Genomic DNA, 23,357 nt, shown 5'->3' with positions numbered 1-23,357 from the left:
TTTTCACCGCTGTGCTGTTTCACTACACTCTCCGTTGATGAAAATTGATCCTTCCACGCCTGGATACTGTTGCGTGACGCAGAATCCTTGTGGTAAACACATCGAAAATTTCGTTGAACTTGAACAAACTTTTTGCTTGTGCAAACCACCACACGCAATGCGACTTTTCGACTGCCGACGGCATTTCTGTTTATCGGCGATACTAGCGCCGGTAGTTGTTTAAGTATGAAAATTTGCTGAACAAAACTTTTTGAGTTTTCCTTCAATATGAATGATTTTTTTCTTTCTTGTGTATCTCTGATCATATTAAAATGATACACTTTTAAAATCAACGAGTCTCATTCCTGACACCAAATATTTTGTGTAGTAAGAAGAAATCGGAGAAATGCAATTAAACAACAAATTGACATTTTCTTACAAAAACCAGAAAAGAGGCAAAACTTGCATTTGATGCAATTTTGTTCAAATAGAACAGCTAACTTTTATTTTGTTTCTTATATATATATATATATATATATATATATATATATATATATATATATATATATATATATATATATATATATATATATATATATATATATATATATATATATATGTGTGTGTGTGTGTGTGTGTGTGTGTACGCGAGAGAGAGACCAGCAATGCTGTATAGTATGATCAGGAATATACCGTATTCACCTAACAATATATATATTTTTTGTTTTACTTTTTTTTTTTAAAAAAAAAATAGTTATTCGAACAATACAGGGATCGTGTTACATTAGGAGAGTGAACTCCGGTAGTTGAGGTCAATGTTTTTACGTTGTGTAATAACTTGTTTCTCGCTATTGTTGAAGTCTTTGATGTTTTGATTTTAAATGCGGTAAAATGCATATAACGTAAACTATCGTAATTGTTCGTATTTACTGTACAGTGTTTTACTGGCATTTGTTCTTTCATTGCCATAATTGGCATTTACAATAAGTAATGCTAACGTTTTAATGTGTATTTTAAGATATTTTATATAAATATGTATTATTATTATTATTATTATTATTCATATATAATAATAAAATTATTATTATTTTGATTAAAAGATCCAATATATTTCAGGCAAAAATTTTCTTTTAGACCTTATATCTCAAGAACTGCATAGAGTGTAGCCAAACCAAAATTAACAATTTACTCAGTAAGATGTGCTTATTCCACAAAAACTCGATTTAGGGATCTTTCAAAAATTTTGTGGTCCCTGATCCACAAAATTCAATATATTTCATACAGTCAAACATTTTCTTGTACGCCCTATATTTTGAAAACTACATATAGTGTAGCCAAACCATAATTATCACTTAACTATGGTGTGCTTATTCTGTAAAAAAAAAAAAAAAAACTCGATTTAGGGGCCGTTACAAACTTTTTTGGCCCCTGATTCAAAAACTAATTTTGACCACAATCGAAATGTTGATCCAGTTTTTGGATCATTCCTAAAATTCTTGTTATAATATAGGATTCATTAAAAATAACAATAAAAAAATACAGGGAATCTCTTCTAAATTCCGGACAGGGTCGTCTTATAGTCGGGTAAAGAAGGAAATTGTTACTCAGAGTAGAACGTTTCTGTATATGAACAATGTGATTCGCAATATTTTTTTCTTAATAAAAATCATCTCAGGATGGTTTGATATTTTCTCAAACAAAATGTTTCTTTTATGATTGGTCGTCTTAAACAGTTCTTTTAGGTGCCTTATAAATGGATTTTTTCTTTTCGTTTCAAAGAAAAAAGAAAACAATTGTAATCTAATTGCATTACATATATAAATTATAATTCCCGAGCAGGACGCAAGCTGAAATACCTGTTGTCCAATATCAAAAAAATATTTGTTTAAGATTCTTTCAAACATTGTACAATTGCTCATTTCACCATTTGTCGTTATAAATTCTTGTTTTCTAAGTGTATTTACTAAAATATACCATAAAGTACGTGTTGTTTTATTTTATTTGTTTTATCCAAGTTTAGTTATTCATTCACAGGAAACGAAACACAACTCATCCTTGCTCTTCATCTTGATGTGGGTATACAATCCTAAAATCAGTGGTCTATAGTATGACACTAAAGCAACGCAGAAAAAGGAAAAATAAAAAAAAAATAAATAAAAAATAAAGTCAGTTTCAAATTGACTATTCCAGTTGTAACACGGTGTTGCTCTCAAGTTTTGTCCCAAGTAGTTTTGCAAGTATACAGAAAGCTACTGACGGTTCAATGATCATCAGAGATTTTTATTACGCCACTGGGAAATAAAGTGCAAATGAAACTGTAAGATCGATTTTATATTTTATGCATATCTACAATTAGGAAAGAAAACGTAAATATAAAAGAAAAAGTTTTATTAAATTAAGAGAACTGAATAATTTACAAGGTGGAGTCGTTACGGTCAGATTCATATTGTGTATTTTAGATTACAACTGTATTGATAATAGTGTGAACGACTCAGTGATCAGTGGTTTTTAACCAATGTATCGCAATACAAGTATGTCACGCTGTCCCCTAAGGACTGATGCGAAATTTTAGAATTTAAAAATGATTTAAAAATAATAATTATTATTTAAAATCTAGAAAGACTGTAGCAGTCAACACCTCAAGCGATAGCAATAATGCTCAGTGCTATATACAGCCATTATACAAACTAACTGGTTTCACTATAATAATAATAATAATAATAATAATAATAATAATAATAATAATAATAATAATAATAATAATAATAATAATAATAATAATACCAAAGAGGTGTGTGGCGATGCCCTGAACGATCAGTAAAGTGTGCCGTCGTCAGTCAAAAAACGTTGAGAACGGCTTGTCGAGGTTTGGAAAGTTTCGTAAATAATAATAAATACTCAGATTAAATTATTCATCGCACAGGATTTTGGTGCACGGGATCTCGGGATCGATTCTCGGGGAGAGAGAGAGTCTTGAACTCTAAACGTATTATGATGGTTCGGATTTCACTTTAAAGCGCGTATGTCCACGTCTCATATATCCTCGATGCTGTAAGGGACGGTGAACTTCTACATAACCAATTAAATTGTTAATTTCGCTCTTTGTTTAGGGGAAAGTTAAAGGTGAGTTAAGGCAAAATATAAAGGTGAGATTCAGAGGTAATATTGTTTAGTGGAATGAACTTAAGACTAAGTGTGTTATAAACGTAATTAACATAGATAAACGTGTTTAGTGTTGGCATGAAGAAATGATCATGATTACTAATATGTGCTGTTTATTACAAAAAGGAGTAAAACTTACATTTTTTTTGAATGAACTACACAAGAAAGGACTATATACTGAAGCCAAAAGATACACTGAAATAATAGTACAAAATACCGCGTCCAACATTTGCGGATATTATTTTAAATCCAGTACATATAAAATAATAGTGTAATATTTGCAGTGTGCAAAATAAAATATAAAAGCATATAAAATTGACTACAATTTTCATAATAATGTGTTCAAAAGAGAAAAACGTAGTATTTCTGTGAACTCATATTTTGAAAATATTTCCTCTCCTTCATATACAATTATACATGGTACAAGCTTTACAAATAATTATTTTCAGTATATCAATGTATGTATTAAAATTTCAATAATAAGTGTTTACTTATTTGAAAATAGCAGAACTTAAGATCATTGCCCTTCTGAAACTTCAAGTATTACAAACAACCACTATTGAAGCATTGTAACATGTAAACAAAATGTAAAATAGCACAAAAAGTTGCCTTTAAAGTGTTAATAATTACAAAATGCGTAATGACTCTTTCCAATGATCTTGTTTTGGTCTGAAAAATAAGTATTCAGTTTTGCATTGTACGTATATTGTTAAGAAAATTACATTACCAATATTTTCAATTAATTAAGTGATTTTTAATGAAAGGAAAACTAGTACGAAATATTACGTTGGCCAATTTAAGAGCAAGGTAACAGAAACAGTACAAACATGGTAAATTATAGACATTGCTACGTGCTTTGTAAATTAAACAACTCACGCAATTTCCAGTAAAAGGCAAGAGAGGCACTCGCTCTTGACTACGACAAATATGTTCGGCACTACACTAATTTTTATTTCAACAATAAAATGACACATATACTGCAATTAGCAACATATTAACACCTCTTAACATGTATATATTTACCAACAGTACTAAGCGATGAAATTAAGGATCTCACTATCTTTAATCATAGCTTTGCCACCAATTTCTGGCAAATCCTCTACGGCAAAGAAGCATCGCATTCTCTAGTGAAGGTAACGGTGATTATCGTAACATGTGCAAAATTCAGTATCGTAATATTCATCCTCATCGTCTACCTCATATTCGACTACGTCATGTTTATCCTCAATCACTCTCTCCCGTTGGTATATGACAACTGAACGTTTGCAGTTGCCAAAAGCTTCTTCCATAGCGACTATTTCCTCAGGTGTTGCATAATGTAGGTAATCATCCATCTCGCACAGAAGGGTAGTGGATGCTGAGAATACATCACAAGCACTGTCAAAACATGGTTCAACAGTTATTTCCACGCTTCCTAAAGCAGCTGGCTTCCCATCAGAGTACAGTGCTACCGAATAGATATCTGTGCCAGACTTCTCATCACACGTTTTGCATTTATTTAGAACATTCATGTTCTCGGCACAATTATCAGTATCTGTATCTGTGTCACCTTCATCTGCATCATCTGTGTCATCATCCGTGTCATACACATGACAATCATTATCACATATGTTGCCATCTGTTTTAACATCCGTGGCATTATTCCATTTACCAGAGACTGGGAGCAAAGCTGATAACTCTGACACAAAGTACCCACGAAATGAGGATTTCATTTTCTTGCAAATAGTAATCAGTACAACAAACTCATCATATGACAATACATTAGCTAAGTTGTATACAGCATAACGATTGTTGCACTTCGTAAGATACCCTAAATACATCGCCCGAGCCTTAATCATACATGACAATGAAATGTTGAACGTAAGGTAAATGCTGGTGACTGCAACGACACCAAAAGAGAGACACGCTTCAATTACAACGACTGTCTCGTATATGGCGTTCGAGGGTAAGATCAAGATGGTTGAATTGGTGATATTTCCAGTAGTTGAGGTGCAAAAAGCGGTGTAATCTGGAACGAAGTTCGGAACATCATTTTCGCCGCTCGGAAACTCATTGATGTTAAACTGGTTCCTACTGAAATAATACCTAAAGAGATCTGTACCCAAAGCACAAACCACAATGCAACTAATGGACGCGCATATTACCGCAAATCCATGGCACAACAAAAATACCATTCCGTACGACTTGAAATTGCGAATTTTTGTAATTAATACTGTCGCAACATCATTTATCAGTTTGTCGGTAACAGGGACTTTCCTCATGGCAGCAATAAGTTTAGAAACTTTTTTATTGTCCCATTGTCTCCACATGGAATGTGAGAGAAACAAAATAAAGGCCTGAATTATGAAGACGAACGGCATCAGTTTGAAGTAACTTTGAATTCTAGGTTTAATTTCTGCATCATCAAATACTTGGTTTACCTCTGCTGTAACCCATGAGATCGGGTGAAGAAGAAAAGAGATGGAATTATACGTTTCGTTCGAGCAAGCACAGTGAACATCATTTAGTGGAAGGCCATCAAGTCCCCGACAAATAACATCATTTTCGAAGAAGATATAACCTACGGACAAAATTAACAAAGCGCCTAAGATTCCAGTGTATCTTACTAAGGAAAAAAGAAAAACGTCGACGTTGGACTTTCCTTCAAACAAATCAATTTTCTTTCCGAATTTTGAGAAAATCTCCATCTTCAATTGTGATCAACCTGAAAGGAAATAATTCGCAAAATTAAAATTCTATTCAACGTAAGTATGAACAATACATTTATTTTCAAAAATCTAAAATTGAAATTGAAAGTGGATTTTACGATATATATATACATGTGGGGGGACACTACCTTCTTTCTTAGATAATGGAATACTTGTCCACTAAATTTGGTTTAGATCAGGTCAGTAGGTACTGAACAATAAAGATCCCTATATTTGGTGGCCGGGATCGGACAGGCTCTGCTAATCTTCTATGTGGTACTTTATTTCTCTGTGACTACTGGCCAAAGCTGAACCAAATTTGGTGAACAAGTAGCCAGTTCTATAGAAAATGACGATCGCTATATTTGGTAACCACACTCGAAAAGAACATAAATTTGCACGTGAAGAGCTCCCGAATTTGGTTCACTGTCTGACTCTCTTGTAATTTATTACGATTACGTTAATTGGTCTTATAAGATTGTAATGTTAGTACACACATCCATCAAGCATCATGGCCACCACCACTTCCAGCATTTCTTCTCTTTGAGCTGGTTAGCATTGCTTCAATAGCAAGATCATTGGATATCTGCAAGGCAGTTTGATCACATGATAGAGATTTGCTAACCATCGAACAACAAACATGCTAAATCACAAAGCATATCTACACAACGAAAAAAGAATAGTAATGTTACTTTATAATGTTAAACTTTACCAATATGATGGCTTAACACTTGCCCAAAGGAGATCGAGTCATTCTTAACCCATAAATGTTTTATTTTAACTCTTTACCTTTTGAATATGATTGAAATAATTAAATAATTTGACAATGCCTTTAGCGTTACCCCTATCAATATAAGTATAATAAATAGTAAATAAATAACGAATATTCCTGGGCCAGCTGACATACCGTTGCTTACCAGGTGGGGTGCTGACTGCCACGGGTGCTGACTGCCACAGCCAATTATTGGTGCTGATTGCCACGACTGGCGCTGATTGCTAATATCAAGGTGCTGACTGCCACGATGGCGTGCTGACTGCCACGAGCCTGAGGGAAAGTTGCTAGAAGTAACATTACCGGACGCCAAGAAGCATGAAAGAAACTAGATGAACCTTAGGATCGTGTTGTTCAGACCAACCCCTAACAAAGGTAAATAGGTCTCTGTATGTACACTCATGTCCAAAATTATTGTCGCATGACTATAAATATGTTGTTCTAGTAATATAATTTGATAACGAATTCGCCCGGTATTTCTTATAATGTTAGTATGTGTATAATCGGCAAATTTCATGTAAAAGAGCAGTAAATAAGAACAATAAAACGAAAATAAATTTTTCTTGTCCATTAGTTTCATTTTATTTTACTCATTATGATTTTCGCATTTATAATTCTTTCCCTATGAAATTTACCACAAATATACATTTCCTGATTATACACATATCAGTATTAAAAGTACTCTGCAAAATTATCAAATTATATTCTTACAAGAAACAGTTATAGGTATGCGACAATAATTTTGGACATGAGTGTACTTCAGTTTTGTCAGGGAGCGGTGCGTACAAAATTGGTACGATTTATGTATTCACACTTGAACCCCCTATGTCAGCATGAACTGTGTACAGCTGCGCAAGTTGTTTCGAGCAGCTCTCGAAAGTTCCATCAAAAAAGCACTGTTGGCTGTTACTCACAAGGGAAGTTCAGGATATAGCACTCGCCTGCAGAGATACTAAGCATGCCATTTAAAGTCCCAATTCATGCTGACTACAACAAGGTAATAAAATTTCTGTACGGTTGAGAACGGTTCGAGATATTCAACTTCATACAAGTTTATATGAGAAAATGAGGATATGCGCATTTATAGGCGTTAAGTACAACATAATTAGTAACGAATATTAACATACGAATTGAAAGCTATCGGAAGTAACAGAAAAAAAAATGTTTCGCAATAACTAACGGGTTTGTTAGATTCAATTAGTCATTACATTGTTTACAATAATCATAGGTTAGAGATGAAAATTGATCACTGTTGTTCTTTTGTTTAATGAAGAAATGACGCAGGCAAAAGACTCCTTTGCACCATGAACATTTTATATGGCAATTGCGTTGCATCCGTCAAGGGAACATAGTTCGCAGAACCAAAGCAAAAAGCAAATTCGACATGTGATTCAAAAGTTATAGGCTTATAATTTGTTCGTAACCTGCCTTTAGAACGCAAACTGAAACAATCCTCACTCATTTTCTCATATAAACTTCTAAGCTGAATATCTCGAACAGCTCTCAACGTACAGGAGTTTTATTACCTGTTGTAATCAGCATGAATTGGTCCTTCAAATGACATGCTTATTTCTCTGCAGGCGAGTGCTTCTCCCAAACTTCCCTTGTCAGCTGGCTTCAGACCCTTATATCCATTAAATAATACAATAAAACAATTAATATAAACAATGAAATGTGCAAATTGTACATATAACAGAAAAGACAATCCCTTTATAAACATCCAAGCGTATGTCATTCTACTTAGTGAGCAATTTTGTAACTTATAGGATGCCACATAGATTTGCTGTGATGATTACTAAATTAATCCCTATTTATTCTCTACTAAATTAATTAATAATCATAATTTTAGTATGAGGGATTAATTACTCTCTTTCCAAATACAGTTTATCCCAGGCTCGTGGCAGTCAGCACGCCGTCGTGGCAGTCAGCACCTTCATATTTGCAATCAGCCACAGTCGTGGCAGTCAGCACCAATAATTGGCTGTGGCAGTCACCACCCGTGGCAATCAGCACCTATCCGCTTACCAAAAGTTGAACTTAAATGTCATCCTGAATCTCACCAAGCTTGTCAACTCCGAAAAAATATGGATTCGATATTAATATCAATTGTTTTGGATTACTTTTACATGCAACCCCTTCACACTCGTAGAAATCCTTGTGGTGTCTCACCCACACAATATTTTTTTTTCAGATTATAATTAATATATACATCAAATATAACTGAGGTTGAACTCAGACTTAAATGACATGTCTATCCCAAAAGCTATAGATTTGACACTAATATCAGTTACTTCCGATTAGGTTTCCATGTCCTCTCTTTGCAACCCCTTTGGAGTGGCTTACTCTCACTGCAAATTTTCAAGATAATAATTAATGTATACCATGCGTGATTTAAATTAATCTAGGCGTTCAAGAGTTATGCTAGAATATACACATATTCATTTAGTTTTATATACTTGTATACAGATATAATACCCCCTTGTCCCCTGGAAACTAGAATTTTCAAAATAGATATGACACAGGTGTCCTTATTTTAAAAGAAGAATTTAGATATTAAGTTTCACCTTCCTAGGTTGAAAGGATTTTGAGATGTTTAATTTTGCGCATGAATTTTGACCCGATTGTTTTCCCCCTAAAAATACACATTTTCATCAAAGTAACATGATAAAAGCCTAAGTTAGCCAGCCCATGGTCTTCCCATCTAACGAAAATAATAAAAATCGTTGGTATCGTCTAGGACGAATTCTCGGATAGTAATCCTTACATCTATTTGTCTATGTATCTGTATATATAATATTTAAAATGAAAAATTGATATACTAAGCCTCATCTTTTAATTTGAGACGATCAAGAGATGCTCAATTTCTCGCATAAAGTATGGCACAGTATCCCCGTTTAATATAAGCATTTCATCAAAGTAATATGTTTGAAAATAAACTAGGTAATTGTCCACTCACGTGCCAAAAAGCATCAAAATCAGCGCAACAGTTTAGGAGAGGTACGCGGACAAACATCGTTACACTCATATACACGAAAATGAAAACTGGAAATACTGATGTGAAGAAATATTTAAAATGAAGAATGTATATACTTATATATGATTTTGATGATTTTTGGTATGAGTGGACTCTGACCTAGCTTACGTTGTAGTACCTTTTTAGCAAGGGAAGGAAAAGACCTGAGGGGTGACATGTAAAATTATTCCAAACTAATCAATATTAGTGTCCAATCCAAAAGTAATATTACCGATAATAGTGAGATTATAAGTAATATTACCGATGTCGTTGTAGTCCAAGTTCGGCCCCATTGGTATAGACTCGGATGGGAAGAGAGTCACAAATAATAATAATAATAATAAAAAAAATAGAAAACTTTCGACATTAGTGTTCAACATTGCCGATGCTGTGTAAGTTCAAAGTCACCCTCCGTTCGCAACCTAAAGAAATGAAGGGGTTCAAACACATTATAAATATATTTCCCTCGTGCAAGGGACGGTTATTTCAGCTAATATAGATACAGAAAAAAAGTTCTGATTGATCAACACCCAGGCCAAACCACATCAACTGGAAACTTGAAATGTGGACCGTGCATAGGATTTGTGATATACGGTACCACTAAGGAATATTTTTTTTCTGGAGTTCGAGGGGGAAAGGGAGAAATAGGTGGTTTATATTCGCGTGCCTTTTGTTCTCTTCTAGGGGAAATATCAGTAAACGGAGAAACACGGTTCTAGTTGTTTTAAATGGAAAGTTAATTTATAAAAGTTTGTGTCTTTGCGTCGGAGATACTAACATATTGTATTCTATATATAAAACTTTAAAAAGTAAGAGTCCACTTCAAAAAAAAGTACTAAAACGCAGAGGAAAATAGTAATAAAGCACTTGAAAGCAGAAAATAATTTATTAATATTGTCTATAAGTTTTTTTTTTCTGAAATTGTGCCAAGCTGAACAAATTATTGCCTAATATTAAAATATTTGGATGATAATTTTACGGTCATTAATATGTTAGGCTTGGTACAACTTAACTAGGAATGCAATGTATATACCCGATTGCAATGAAATGAGCTGAGCGAGCTTAAACTACGTAATCAGGAAGCGTTTTTCGGTGATTATTCCTCCTTGGTACATCGGATTTTTGATTTCGACCTATGTTGTCACTCAGCACGACATACTCTATCAGCGTGCTAAGTTTGGTTGAGATCGGCCAAACGGTCTAGGAGTAAGCGTTTTTCGGTGATTATTCCTCGATGGTACATCGGATTTTTTATTTCGACCTATGTTGTCACTCAGCACGACATACTCTATCAGCGTGCTAAGTTTGGTTGAGATCGGCCAAACGGTCTAGGAGGAAGCGTTTTCGGGGATTATTCCTCGATGGTACATCGGATTTTTGATTTCGACCTATGTTGTCACTCAGCACGACATACTCTATCAGCGTGCTAAGTTTGGTTGAGATCGGCCAAACGGTCTAGGAGGAGTTCGCGGACAACCAAACGGCTAACCCGAGTATAAGCGCTTCGCTTCGCTCAGCTCAAAAATATATAGATGATAATTATATTTTTTTCTGCTTTGAAGCACCTTGTTATTATTATGATGTTTTCAGTTTTCTATTATTATTATTATTATTATTATTATTATTATTATTATTATTATTATTATTATTATTATTATTATTATTATTATTATTATTATTATTATTAGTATTATTATTATTATCATTTTGCCCTTTTAGAACCTTTTTTAAAAGTTGATTTATAATTTGAAAAAAAAAAAGGTTTCGAAGTAGGTTATTTTCGTTTTTATTTTTTTTTTTAATTTTCTTTTTTAGTGTGTTTTTGAAGTGTCCAATCCATAAGTAATATTACCGATAATACTGAGATTATAAGTAATATTACCGATGTCGTTGTAGTCCAAGTTCGGCCCCATTAGTATAGACTCGGATGGGAAGAGAGTCACAAATAATAATAATAAAAAAATAGAAAGCTTTCGACATTAGTGTTCAACATTGCCGATTGTAAGTGCAAATTCATCCTCCATTCGCAACCTAAAGAAATGAAGGAGTTCAAACACATTAAACATATATTTCCCCGTGCAAAGAACGGTTATTTCAACTAGTATAGATACACACAAAAAACAAGTTCTGATTGATCAACACCCACGAAAAACCACATCAACTGGAAACTTGAAATGTTGACCGTGCATAGGATTTGTGATATACGGTACCACTAAAGAAGGATATTTTTTTTCGGGAATTCGAGGGGGAAAGGGAGAAATAGGTGGTTTCTATTCCCGTCCTTTTGGTTCCCTTCTAGGGGAAATATCAGAAAACAGAGAAACAGGGTTCTAATTGTTTTATATGGAAAGTTCATATATAAAATTTTGTCTTTACGTCGGAAATACTAACATATTGCATTCTATATATGAAACTTTGAAATTAAGAGCCCACTTCAAAAAAGTACTAAAACGCAGAGGAAAATAGTAATAAAGCATTTAAAAGCAGAAAATAATTTATTACTATTGTATATGAGTTTTTTTCTTTTTTTTCTGAAATTGTGCCAAGCTGAACAAATTATTGCCTAATATTAAAATATTTGGAGTATAATTTAATGGTTCATTAATATGTTAATCTTGGTACAACTTAAAAATGTATAGATAATACTAATAAATTATTTTCTGCTTTCAAGCACATTTTTATTATGATGATCTTTTAAGTGTGTTATTATTATTATTATTATTATTATTATTATTATTATTATTATTATTTTGCCTTTTAGAACCTTTTTCAAAAGTCAGTTTATAATTTTAAAAAAAAGTTTTATTTTTTCCTTAGTACGCTTTTGTAGTTTAGTTAGATACTTAAACTAAATGTAGAATAAACTCCCTATAAAATGGGTCTCCCTAGAAACATGTATGAAGAAATGCGTAATAAATAATTATAAAATTATTGAGATACTTTAAAAAAATATTTTTCAACACCCTTTCTTGAGAATAGCTCAATACATGAGAGAAAATCGAAACAAAATATAATGTATTCTAAAATGTTGTTAGTATTTTCAGGATTATATATCGTTGGCGTTCCCAACCTTTCAGTCGCAGCGGCTCCTGCCTAACGTCTATTGGCAGCTGATAGTTGACGCTAGTAGAGTGCAAAATATTGGAATTTTTAGAATCCGATATAAAATACTGCACCGTGAAGATGAATTAATTTTCCACAAAAATGTGCTACCTTTTATAATTTTATTTGCTGCCATAATCAACTCATTGCTGCTATGACGCAAGTATATCCTTCCGTTTAGAGATAAATTACGTTGCACTAATTTACTTGCAAGATACGCAAGGAAATGAGTGTTCTTCAATGATAATTTTTCTTTTTTTTTCTCAGTAACTACACGCAAATGTTTATATAATTCTTAAGTACTTTTGATATATGTTACGTCTATTCTGGCTATTTTATATGTCGTTTTTCAATTCTGGTTTTATTATTTTGTTTGTCAATGTCTGTTGTTTGGAGTGTCTAAGTATCTGCAGCGTAGTAACAATACACCTATAGGAAGTCGTGATTGGTTTCTGGTAGAACGCTTACAACAGGTACCAAGATATCTAGTCCCAGGTCATGTGAGTTCATGACAAACAACACTGAGACAGAGGGAAAGAGATGTGGGGACACAGAGTGATTCACACATGTAAGGATAGAATTATCGGATAACATCTACCTTTTAAGGAAGATTGCGATTTTGTGAGGCATAAGAATCAAACTTTCTCAGTCGCACATATAGTAGAAGTTCGAGAAATTAAAAATTTTAGTTTTACTTCTCACTATTATTCCTTATATGCCAAATGAGTTGATGAGTTGATTTTGAGTTTAACATCCCTTTCAGCAGCGAGGCTATATGAGACGTGACCTACTGATTATAACGTGGAATCCGAACATACATGAGATTCTGCCGAGAATCGAGTCAGGGTATCCCACGACAAATGCGCGTACGCTAACGGCTTAGCCGCGAAGAAACTCTATGTTAAATGAGACGGATTTTTAATAGGAATAAACGATTCTGAAATTGAAAAATGCGTGTTCTTCCACCAGGAAATGAACCAGGGTGACATGCACCAAACACAAGCGCGCTAGCCACTAAAAGGAAGAAGAGCTTCGAGACTAAAATGCAAATAAGATTTCCTATATATTACAGTCTTAGCTTTAGATTTTTCTAACCCCCTTGTCATTTTATCAGCTTTCGTATTTTTACTAATCTAGGCTAGTACTTTACGAACGTGGATATCATGTGTAGATCAACGATTGTTGGGTTTGAACGTTTGCTTATGAGACCTTGCAGTACTTCAGACGCTGAACTTTCTCGCCTAAAATGCATTTTAAACATTGTCTTTTTTTCCGACAAAACTGCAACGCTTGTTTCTGTATTTATAATAAATAATATTCTTAACAGAAGTAAGAGTACATTTCCAATCTTCATACACTTCTATCTCGAAAGTGTTGGCATTCTTAAGTAACCGAGAAGAACATGGTTCGTCAAATAGTGTTGTCCATGGGTTTTGCTGAACTCTGTTGTTTCATGGGCGAAAAATTCGAAACCTATTTCGGAAAGTTATTTCTTTCTTCTCATTCTCCATTTGTTTATATATTTCTTTTTTTGCGCAATAATCTGATGTTTTCAAAAGAATTCTCCAGCCTAATTCGACAATTGTGGTTGTGATGCTAGCTGTTCGACTTAGAAAATTTGATTATTATGGTTCAAAAAATGACATTTTTTTTCTATGAATGTGGATGCTGTTCCATCATTTATTTATCTAATTCTAACCTTGTATATGTGAATATAGAGCTTAGCTCAGGAATCTCTGTCGCGATCGTAATTCTTTTTGCCGTCAACCGCGGCAGGGATTCGTGAGCCAAGCTTTATCACTTTCTATCCACATATTCGAATCTCTCTTCCTACTCTCTCTCTCTCTCTCTCTCTCTCTCGCTCTCTCTCTCAATGCCATCCGTCACGAAGTCATATGACCTGGGATAAAACCTCTGATACTTCAAATCATATGAAAGAAATCTACCAATGGACCATCGCGGCTCCTATACCTTCGCTGTTAGTAGACTGCATATATTTTGACACTTTAAACAGGAAAATATATTTCCAATCTTCATGCCTCGAAAGTTTTGGCATTCTCGAAATGTATAATTAAAACATGATTTTTCAAGTCCAAGTGGCCTTCTCCGTGAGTAAGTGGTTAACATCGTGACTTCAGAACCGAAAGGGTCTTGGCTCGAAACCAGTTTCCGAAAGTTGTGGTAATTTTAATTCTTCATTATCCATATGTTAAGATCCTTCTCTCACTGCACAATTATCTAATGCTAAAAAGGAAAAAAAAAACACCTTAATTCGACAACTGCGGGGATGTGATGCTTACAGATTTTAATGAGAACCTATGATTCTTTTTATACTTTAGAAAATCACAAGTTTCCTCAGAATATTGACGCAGCCCGATGATTTATTTCTCCAATTCTAAACTTGTATACGTGAATGTATTCCTCTCTGTCCCCATAGTTGTATATGTCTTCCATCTCTCTCTCTCTCTCTCTCTCTCTCTCTTTCTCTCTCAATGTTATTTGTCACAAACTCAAATGGCATGGGATCAAACGTCTAAGTCTTGAAATCAGATGTAAGCTTCTACCAATGGCAATTGTGACCCTCTATAGTTTCGTTTTTAGTAGGCTGCAGATATTTAGGTACTTCGAACAAGAAATACAAACACAAAAGTCAGTAAAACAGTCTCTTTCATGCTGAAAATTTTGATCTCTAAGTTGCTTCTTGCAGTGCATGACCAATCACAGAAAATGTAAATGATATTCTGACAAAAAGATAAGGAAGACCGGCATGTAATCAGTAATGCCCCAGTCAGTGAACTAAATGTTACCGGTATAAAATCATTCGGGTAAAAGTAAACGAAAAGTGATCTTACCTCTTAGTTGTATGTAACCAGCCCTACTATGTTGAATTTCTGGTGGCAGTTAATTTTAGGATAAGTTTTTCTCATCAGACGTTTAAGTAATTATTTGATTTTTTTAAAAGCAAGAAGTTTACTATTACTTTTCCAAATTTTTATACGTATAAACTTTTCTCGTTAACAGCTTATTCGGTTGGAGAAAACCACATCTAAATATTATTATTTTAACAACAACACCGTGTATAAACATGGAAGAAAGATATCTCAATACTATGAACTAGTTGACTGCTGACATCGGATGTCATGAAATGTAGGAGGCAAGGACACGTTCGCAAGGTTCTGGGTTTGAGTTCTGGAGGAGCAAGTATTCGGGCTCGAGCCAAAAATTTTTAAAAGTCACAGGGTGCCGGCAAGCACGTTCAAAACTGTTCGGCCCTGGTTATGGTTGTCATAGGATCGAGCGGCTTGGTTCACCTGAGCCGAGGCGGTGGCTCATCCCAACCGCCTGTGCTCGAAATGTTCGCTTAGTTGAACCGAGTTGAAATTGTTGACATTACTACCCGGGTTGGACTTCTGCTTGAGCTCAAAACATCGACCATGAAGGTCTCAGTCTTGATGATAAGAAGTATCTACTTATATCGGTGCTCAGGACATTCGAGACTGCCTCGTTATAAAACTTCATTGTCGTCTCCTTAGTCGAGGCGAGACGAGATGCGAGCAGCACTAAAAGTATCATCTCGTGAGCAATATTAAACGTAGTCTACATTATTGCTTTCATTTCTCATTGCTTTCGCTTTCCAGTCTAATCAGGCAATGATTGCAAAACGAGTTAAAACGAGCTGAACGAGTGAGCCACTTATGAAATTCGACTCAACTCGAAACTCGACCTCAAAACAGGTAGCTCTGCTCAAAACTTGATTCGAGAAATCACCTTTGACTCGGCTCGAAACTCGACTCGAATTCGCTTCAATCCGAAATCAACAGAATCCTTAGGCAGTGCCAATCACAGGAAGATCTTTTTTCAAAACTGTGATTTATTTTTTTAGCTTTCGCAACACTGTTATGGGACGGCGGGACATGAGTGATACCCCGTTGGAATATGTGTGCCATAAGCTTTCCAACGAGGTATCATTCATGTCCCTATGACATTTTGGCGTCACCGGGGCTGCCAAACGGGGGAAAAAGGAGGTGGTGGGGAAGACAAGGTGACCAGGTTTCGATTTTTTCTCCCTTTCCATTGGAACTACGGTACTTTTTTTTTTTTTTTTTTTTTTTGAGCGTGGACCCAATGTCTGGTCTACATGTGATATTTTTTGCATGTGTACGCCAACGATCAGGGTTGCCAGAGCCCAAAAAGTAAAAAGAAAGTAAGGAAAACAATTGTCTTCTTCTTTTTCTTCTAACTGCATAGAACGGAGTAGCATGAATTATACCTAGTTAAAATTTGTGTTCCATAAGTTTTTCAACGAGGTATAACTCATGTATCTGTGATAATTAGGAAGGTCGCCAGGGCTGCCAAAGAGAAAGTCTACTATTTTTATCAAAACCCTATCCGGCGGCCGTAGGATAATAATAATAATAATAATAAGAATGATTTGTTCGGGAAAATGTGACGTGATGCACAAATTTTGACTTATTTTCGGATTCAACGTCCCAAAATATATAAGAAAAGCCTAACATGTTCAGGGCATCACTTTAGTCGCAGAACTGTTTAATAATAATAAGCTATATTATTATTATTATTATTATTATTATTATTATTATTATTATTAGTAGTAGTAGTAGTAGTAGTAGTAGAAGTAGTAGTAGTAGTAGTAGTAGTAGTAGTAGTAGTAGTAGTAGTAGTAGTAGTAGTAGTAGTAGTAGAAGTAGTAGTATAGCGAAACCAATTGGTTTTTATAATGACTCTATACAGCACTGAGCATTATTGCTACTGCTGGTACATTCGCTGGTTGTGTCGACTGGTACAGTCTGTCTCGATTTTAACTAATTGTTGCTATTTTTTTCATTATTTTTAAATAATAAAATTTCGCGACACTCCTTAGAGGTCTGCGTGACATACTAGTGTGTTGCGACACATCGGTTGAGAACCAAGTGTGATAGATAATTATCATGATATATATATATATATATATCACATCAGATGTATGCAAAACTTACACGTTGGTAAGTCTATATCTCTTTTACCAAGCGCACGACGATACCTCAAAAGCCTTTAAAAAATGAACACAATGATGCATCATAATCAAAGCTTTATGAAATTAATCAAGAAAAAAAATGTTTGGTTTGTAGCAATTAATATGTAGACAAGTTTATGCTACCGTCTTTCTTTTGATGGATTTAAACCTCAAACGTCATGAATATTTCCTGAGCATTGAAGAAAGCATTCGTTAAATTTAATTAAAACCAAGTAAATTTTACAGAATAAATGAAATTGGCAGAGATTCATGTATCGAGAGGTAGAAACTTGCTTATGCTTACGGTTAGGCTTTGATGTAATATTGTGTGCATTGTCTTTATATTACTTTTTATAAGGTTAGTGTCCCTTATCAATAGCGAGGTTAAATTTTTTACATAAGAATCTAGCTGAAATGTCCGTTCTTCGCACCGGAAGAATATAGTTATGGAAAATATTTTGATACCCATTAGAATGCTCACAGTAATGAATGTGTAATGATAAAATCCATTAGATACTTTATTTATGCAGGAAAGTTTGAGTCCATACCTCCATACAAAAAAAAAAAAAAAAAAAAAAAGATCTTGTCTGATATGAACTTGGGATGTCTAAGACGTCATATATTTTTAGTCTCCATTATTACTAGATTTCTAAGCAGTGTTGTCAGCTATATGTGTGTAATTGTTTAAGTTGCCATTTTTTATTTATTTCAGTAACTATGACCTAATTGCTTTACTTGTTTGTGTAGAAAAACTATCAAAGAGAGCAATAGCAACTTAGTGCAGTGTAGTATGTGTACAAAGGCGGCTTCTAAAAGCATTTTGGCCGTAGTGCTGTAAATTAGGGTAGAATGGGAAGGACTGGGGTATACTTCAGTATTCCAATGAATTCAGGATTAATCTTTTATTATTCCATTCCAGTTATCCTTGGAATGATGAAATTCTTTCAAATCTTGTTTTCGCGAAAAAAAATAGATAGTGTGAGGGACGTTAATTAGACGCTATACAGGATGCCACCAGAGAAGCAGTGTTGCCAACACAAGTTATAATTTTTCTATTAGCACAACGTCAGATTTTTCCACCTATGGAATGAACATGTAAAATATAAGCAAACAAGCTACGTCTTGTCTGTCAGTTTTGTAAACTAACGTTACTACAACATCATGAATATTACAAGGAATTCATCGCAAGAAGCGTACCACTGCTTCCATTTTTTACATGTGCATTATCAAATAAAATGTTCAAATCACTGTCTTTTGCATCAAATTTTTACAGGGTTATTTCCACCTTGCTAGATTCGAACTCACTACCTTCTATGTCAGATTTATTTAAAAGTTCTTTAAGTTCTTTCTCAATTGAGTTTGGCGAAGAGCAAGATTTGCTATTGTTCCAATGCTGCTGCAGATTCCCGCATACAGTCACAGTCACAAAATAACGAACTGACAATTTCTTATGAAATATGCCTCTTCAGTCAGTGTTGCAGGCTGCTGCTTGTAGATTCTATGATTAAAAATACTTGATAACACTGGAGGTGGACCAGCATAGTTCTTTTCAATCACCATTGAAACTTGATTATCTCTCTCTTTCTTTGTGTGTGTGTGTGTGTGTATGTGTGTGAGTGTGTGATTATAATATAAACTGACGTATTTAGGTGTTAGCAGGTTTGAAGGACTAAACTAATAGAAAATAAAATATTTAGGTGCCAATAAAATAATCAGAATATATAATAATATATATAATAATATATTTATATATAATATATATAATTATATATAATAATCAGAATATATATAATAATCAGAATAATAGTATATAGTAAATTTTTATAATGCGCAGTTGGCAACACTGCACCAGAATAATAGCTCAGAGTGCTTCTGCATGTTTAATACTAAAATTGTTTCAAAGGAAAATCAAATAAATAACCAAAACACTGGAATATAGCATTTAGTGTATGCGGTAAATTGCACTTCGTACTACCAGGGCGGGGGGGCTCTGAGGCCCACAACACTTTCTTTGTTTATAAATAGAAAAAATAAAACATTAAAAACTAAACAAGTACGTTTTATGATGAATGGGGTCAAGCTTGACAATACCATTTTTTTAAAGATTTTTTATGCATTTAAAAATGTTACAAAATGTAACAAAAATAACTTGTGGGCCTCCGACCCCCCTCCTTGGTGTTCCTAGGGTTACACAGTGGGGTGAAAACGCAAAAAGTTGGCCAAAATATGATAACTATATTCAAATTGAATGAAATTTAATATTAAGGTGTTATTGAGGTTGCTGATTACGATTCTGCAACTAAAGTTGAAAAACAAAGTGGCGGATCCAAAATGGCGGAATAAAATTTGCAAAAGTCGAAAAAGTTGTAGAAATGTTCTCAAAAATGGCGATAAAGGGGCTATTGAGGTTCCTGATTACGATTCTGCAACTGAAGTTAAAAAAAAACAAAATGGCGGATCCATAATGGCGGAATAAAAAGATTGTCAACATACTTCGTAATTTTAACTATGTACCTTTAACAACATTCACTTTTTCCACATATTTTGGTGAACAATTACTTGTCACTTGCGTTCTTATTTATTAGAAATGTATTATTACTTAAATGACACAAACTATTGGTATTCGATTCGGTTATGATAACTGCAACGGCTTGTCACTGTAACATTAAATGAACAATAATTAACATCAACACGCTTCGTAATTGGCACGTTTTGGCAGATACATTTTTGTCGACAGCATTAATTAATATTCAGGCTTCCATTCTACAAAATATGAACGAGGTGCACGAGGGTGCACATAATGTTTTCAACGCTTTAAGTTAATAAAATATATAAACAATGTGAAAATTTTGCCTGACTTGCGATTCAAATTATAAATTATTACATCATTATTATTAATTTTTCAATTCATACACTTATTCTACTTACCAGTATGATATAGGAAAACTTTACAGATTTAAAAACTATGAACGCGTTCGAAAGCAACCGTTTCAGCGGACGCGTCACAATTCTTCTATTGTTCTCTACGCATTTGACCTCCTGAAGGGTCTACTTAAGAGTGGCTTAGGTAGTCGGAATAAAGTAAAAAACCTTATTCTATTTATGTATTTGGGCCCTTCTAACACTACTATAGCCAACTACATAAAAAAATCCTTTATTATTAACTTTCGTTTTTTTTTACTTTTGGCCTCCTTTTTGCCTTTTTGCCCCACTGTGGGTTAATGACGAATTTATATGTCCGAGTTTTAACTTCTTAGCTTGACACGGTCGTGACCTAATATGCGTTTTTGGCCTAAATATTGAACTCCCTCTACCACCTTTCGGACACTTCCTTCAATCTAAGTAATATAACAAAATATTAGCACAAGATAAGTAGTAAATATGCTTGAAACTGTTTAACCGTTTTCCCTGATATGATCACAAACAACAGGCAACATCATTTTCAACGTGGAGGAAGGAATTCTAGAAAATGTCCCTTCTTTAATATGGAAATTTTCAAAAGCACTGGAACACATGTCCTCTACTTTTAATGAGAAAGTTTGTATACCGAGTTTTATCTTCCTAATATAACATACTTGTGTGGTACTGTATTTTTTTATTTTTTAACCCCCTCTACCTTCCTTCGATATACCATTTAATCAAATTAACATGGTAAAAGCTCAACTGAGTTGGTACTCATTTTATTCGAAATTTTACATCAAACTGTTCAACCGTTTCCCCGTGATACGATCACAAACAGTAGGCAATATCAGTTTCAATTCGAAGAAATGAGTTATAGAAAATGTCATTTCCCTCCTCCCTTGAATCGAAAATTCCCATTAACGCTCGGACATGGGTCCAGTTATTTATTAACGACGAGTTGATAAATCGAGTTTTATCTTACTAGCTTTAAGGACTCAAAATAAATTTTATTTTCAGCTGAAATTTTGGGTCTCTCCCACCCGGTAGAATACATTCTTCAATCAAAGTAAAACGATTAAAAAAAAAAAAAAAAAACTAGTTCAAAGTACGTGGCAATACGCTGGCGTTGATTTTGTGCTTCGCTCGGTTGAAATAAAAAACTTCAAATACACAGCTCCTTTATACCCCTTCCCCTTCCCAAATTTTGGGACTGAATTTGGATTTAAACGGCATTGGTTTTGTTACTGTTCATCTCAGAGACCACGAAAGGTATGGATTTGATACTAATATCGGTCATTTCCGATCATTTTTATGTATCTCTCCCTCCCCCAAGTTGCGGGGTTGAATTTAGATTTAAAAGGCATTGAAAGTACCGCTACTGATCTCAGCGGCCCCAAAAATTATGGATTCAACACTAATAAAGGTCATTTTCGATCATTTTAAGTATATCCCCCTCCTCTAAGTTGCGCCTAAAGTGAAATTACATAAACCATCCCAGGGCCGAATCTCATTTATATGGCAAACTTGATCGATATTATAATGTCTTCCTAGGTTACATAGCACAAGGAACATAAAAGCATGTAAGAAAGCAAAGAAGTGCTCGCATCACATTAAATTTTTGCAAGGTCTTATTGTATGTAATCTCGGTTTTCAAAATGGGCTATGAAGTCAATGAAAGAAATCAATAAATCGAAAGAGAAAATTTACGATTAGGACGACCGGCTTTCGTAAGGCAAACTAATCACACCCACTCACCGACCCGTCCAAGTTACGTGACCGTATACGTCGATAAATACTTTTGCGAAATGTGTATGGGTAACTAACGAACTATTTGTCTCGGAAGATGAAAGCCATACAAAGATTTTAAAATTAGTTAAAAAATAACAGATACTTACAATCCGGATCACTGAATCAACAGGTGGAACACGCCGAAGAACTTCAGAGTGCAAGGTTTACAGTCGACAGCCTGGAAACAAATAAAAAAAATGTAGAATTAATTATTTTGACCTAGACTTAATTGGTAGTTGCTCTTAAACATTTAATGCAATTTAGAAACTTACCACTTTTGCCAATATGACACTTCGCTTATTTGATGCTGAACAGCCACTCATGAACAGCCACACTGTTGCACGTTGCTCTTTTTTTTCATGAAAAAAAAAACTAAAAAAAAGAAAAAAAAAACACTCGTAAATATTCAATATGTCTTTGAAAATAACACCAGCAAGACGACGGAACGACAAATGGGACGCATCTTCATACTCCTTCAATTATATAAGGCGTCGACTGACGCCTTTGCGCATGCTCAGTGACTAATTTTTCTAAAGTTCATACTAACTGTTAATTTCGATTGAAAATTTGTTTCCTAAAAGAACATTTCGTAATAATCAATTAATAAAACACTGATCAATTACAATTTTAATAAAATATAATTCTAGAAAGAAACTAACTGCAGGATTTATTTTGACGGGAAAAGCGTTGCACACACTTTGAACTTCTTGGTGATATTGCTGCCAACAGTCAGTGTTAATAACTACGCTCATCTGACTGACTATTTGAGAATTTTTCTTTTTTCAATTATTCAATATTTTTCTTGCCTAGTTTTCATTGTTTCAACTCTCACAGTATGGGTATCCGTCATTGAGAACATTTGGTTTATCTCCCTCCCTCCAATTGTTGTTATCATCAATTGATTATTAAATTCGAAATTTATTACCACATTCAAAATAC

At 34.1% G+C, this 23,357-nt stretch overlaps 1 protein-coding gene across 1 annotated transcript; it reads right to left on the bottom strand.

The window, feature by feature from the left end:
• Positions 1–3,314: 3,314 nt before the first annotated feature.
• LOC145687690 (uncharacterized) lies at positions 3,315–22,846 on the bottom strand. The gene is made up of 3 exons (XM_081761146.1): positions 22,691–22,846; positions 22,526–22,596; positions 3,315–5,845 (listed from the first exon to the last, which is right to left on the bottom strand). Exon 3 carries the CDS (start codon positions 5,826–5,828, stop codon positions 4,266–4,268), a length of 1,563 nt encoding a protein of 520 aa, XP_081617272.1. The 5' UTR covers positions 5,829–5,845; positions 22,526–22,596; positions 22,691–22,846; the 3' UTR covers positions 3,315–4,265.
• Positions 22,847–23,357: the final 511 nt, after the last annotated feature.

Source organism: Thermobia domestica, chromosome 6, assembly GCF_964235325.1.
Source record: "Thermobia domestica chromosome 6, izTheDome1.hap1.1, whole genome shotgun sequence".
NCBI classification, from domain to species: Eukaryota; Metazoa; Arthropoda; class Insecta; order Zygentoma; family Lepismatidae; genus Thermobia; species Thermobia domestica.
This window is presented reverse-complemented; position numbering and strand designations above follow the sequence as displayed.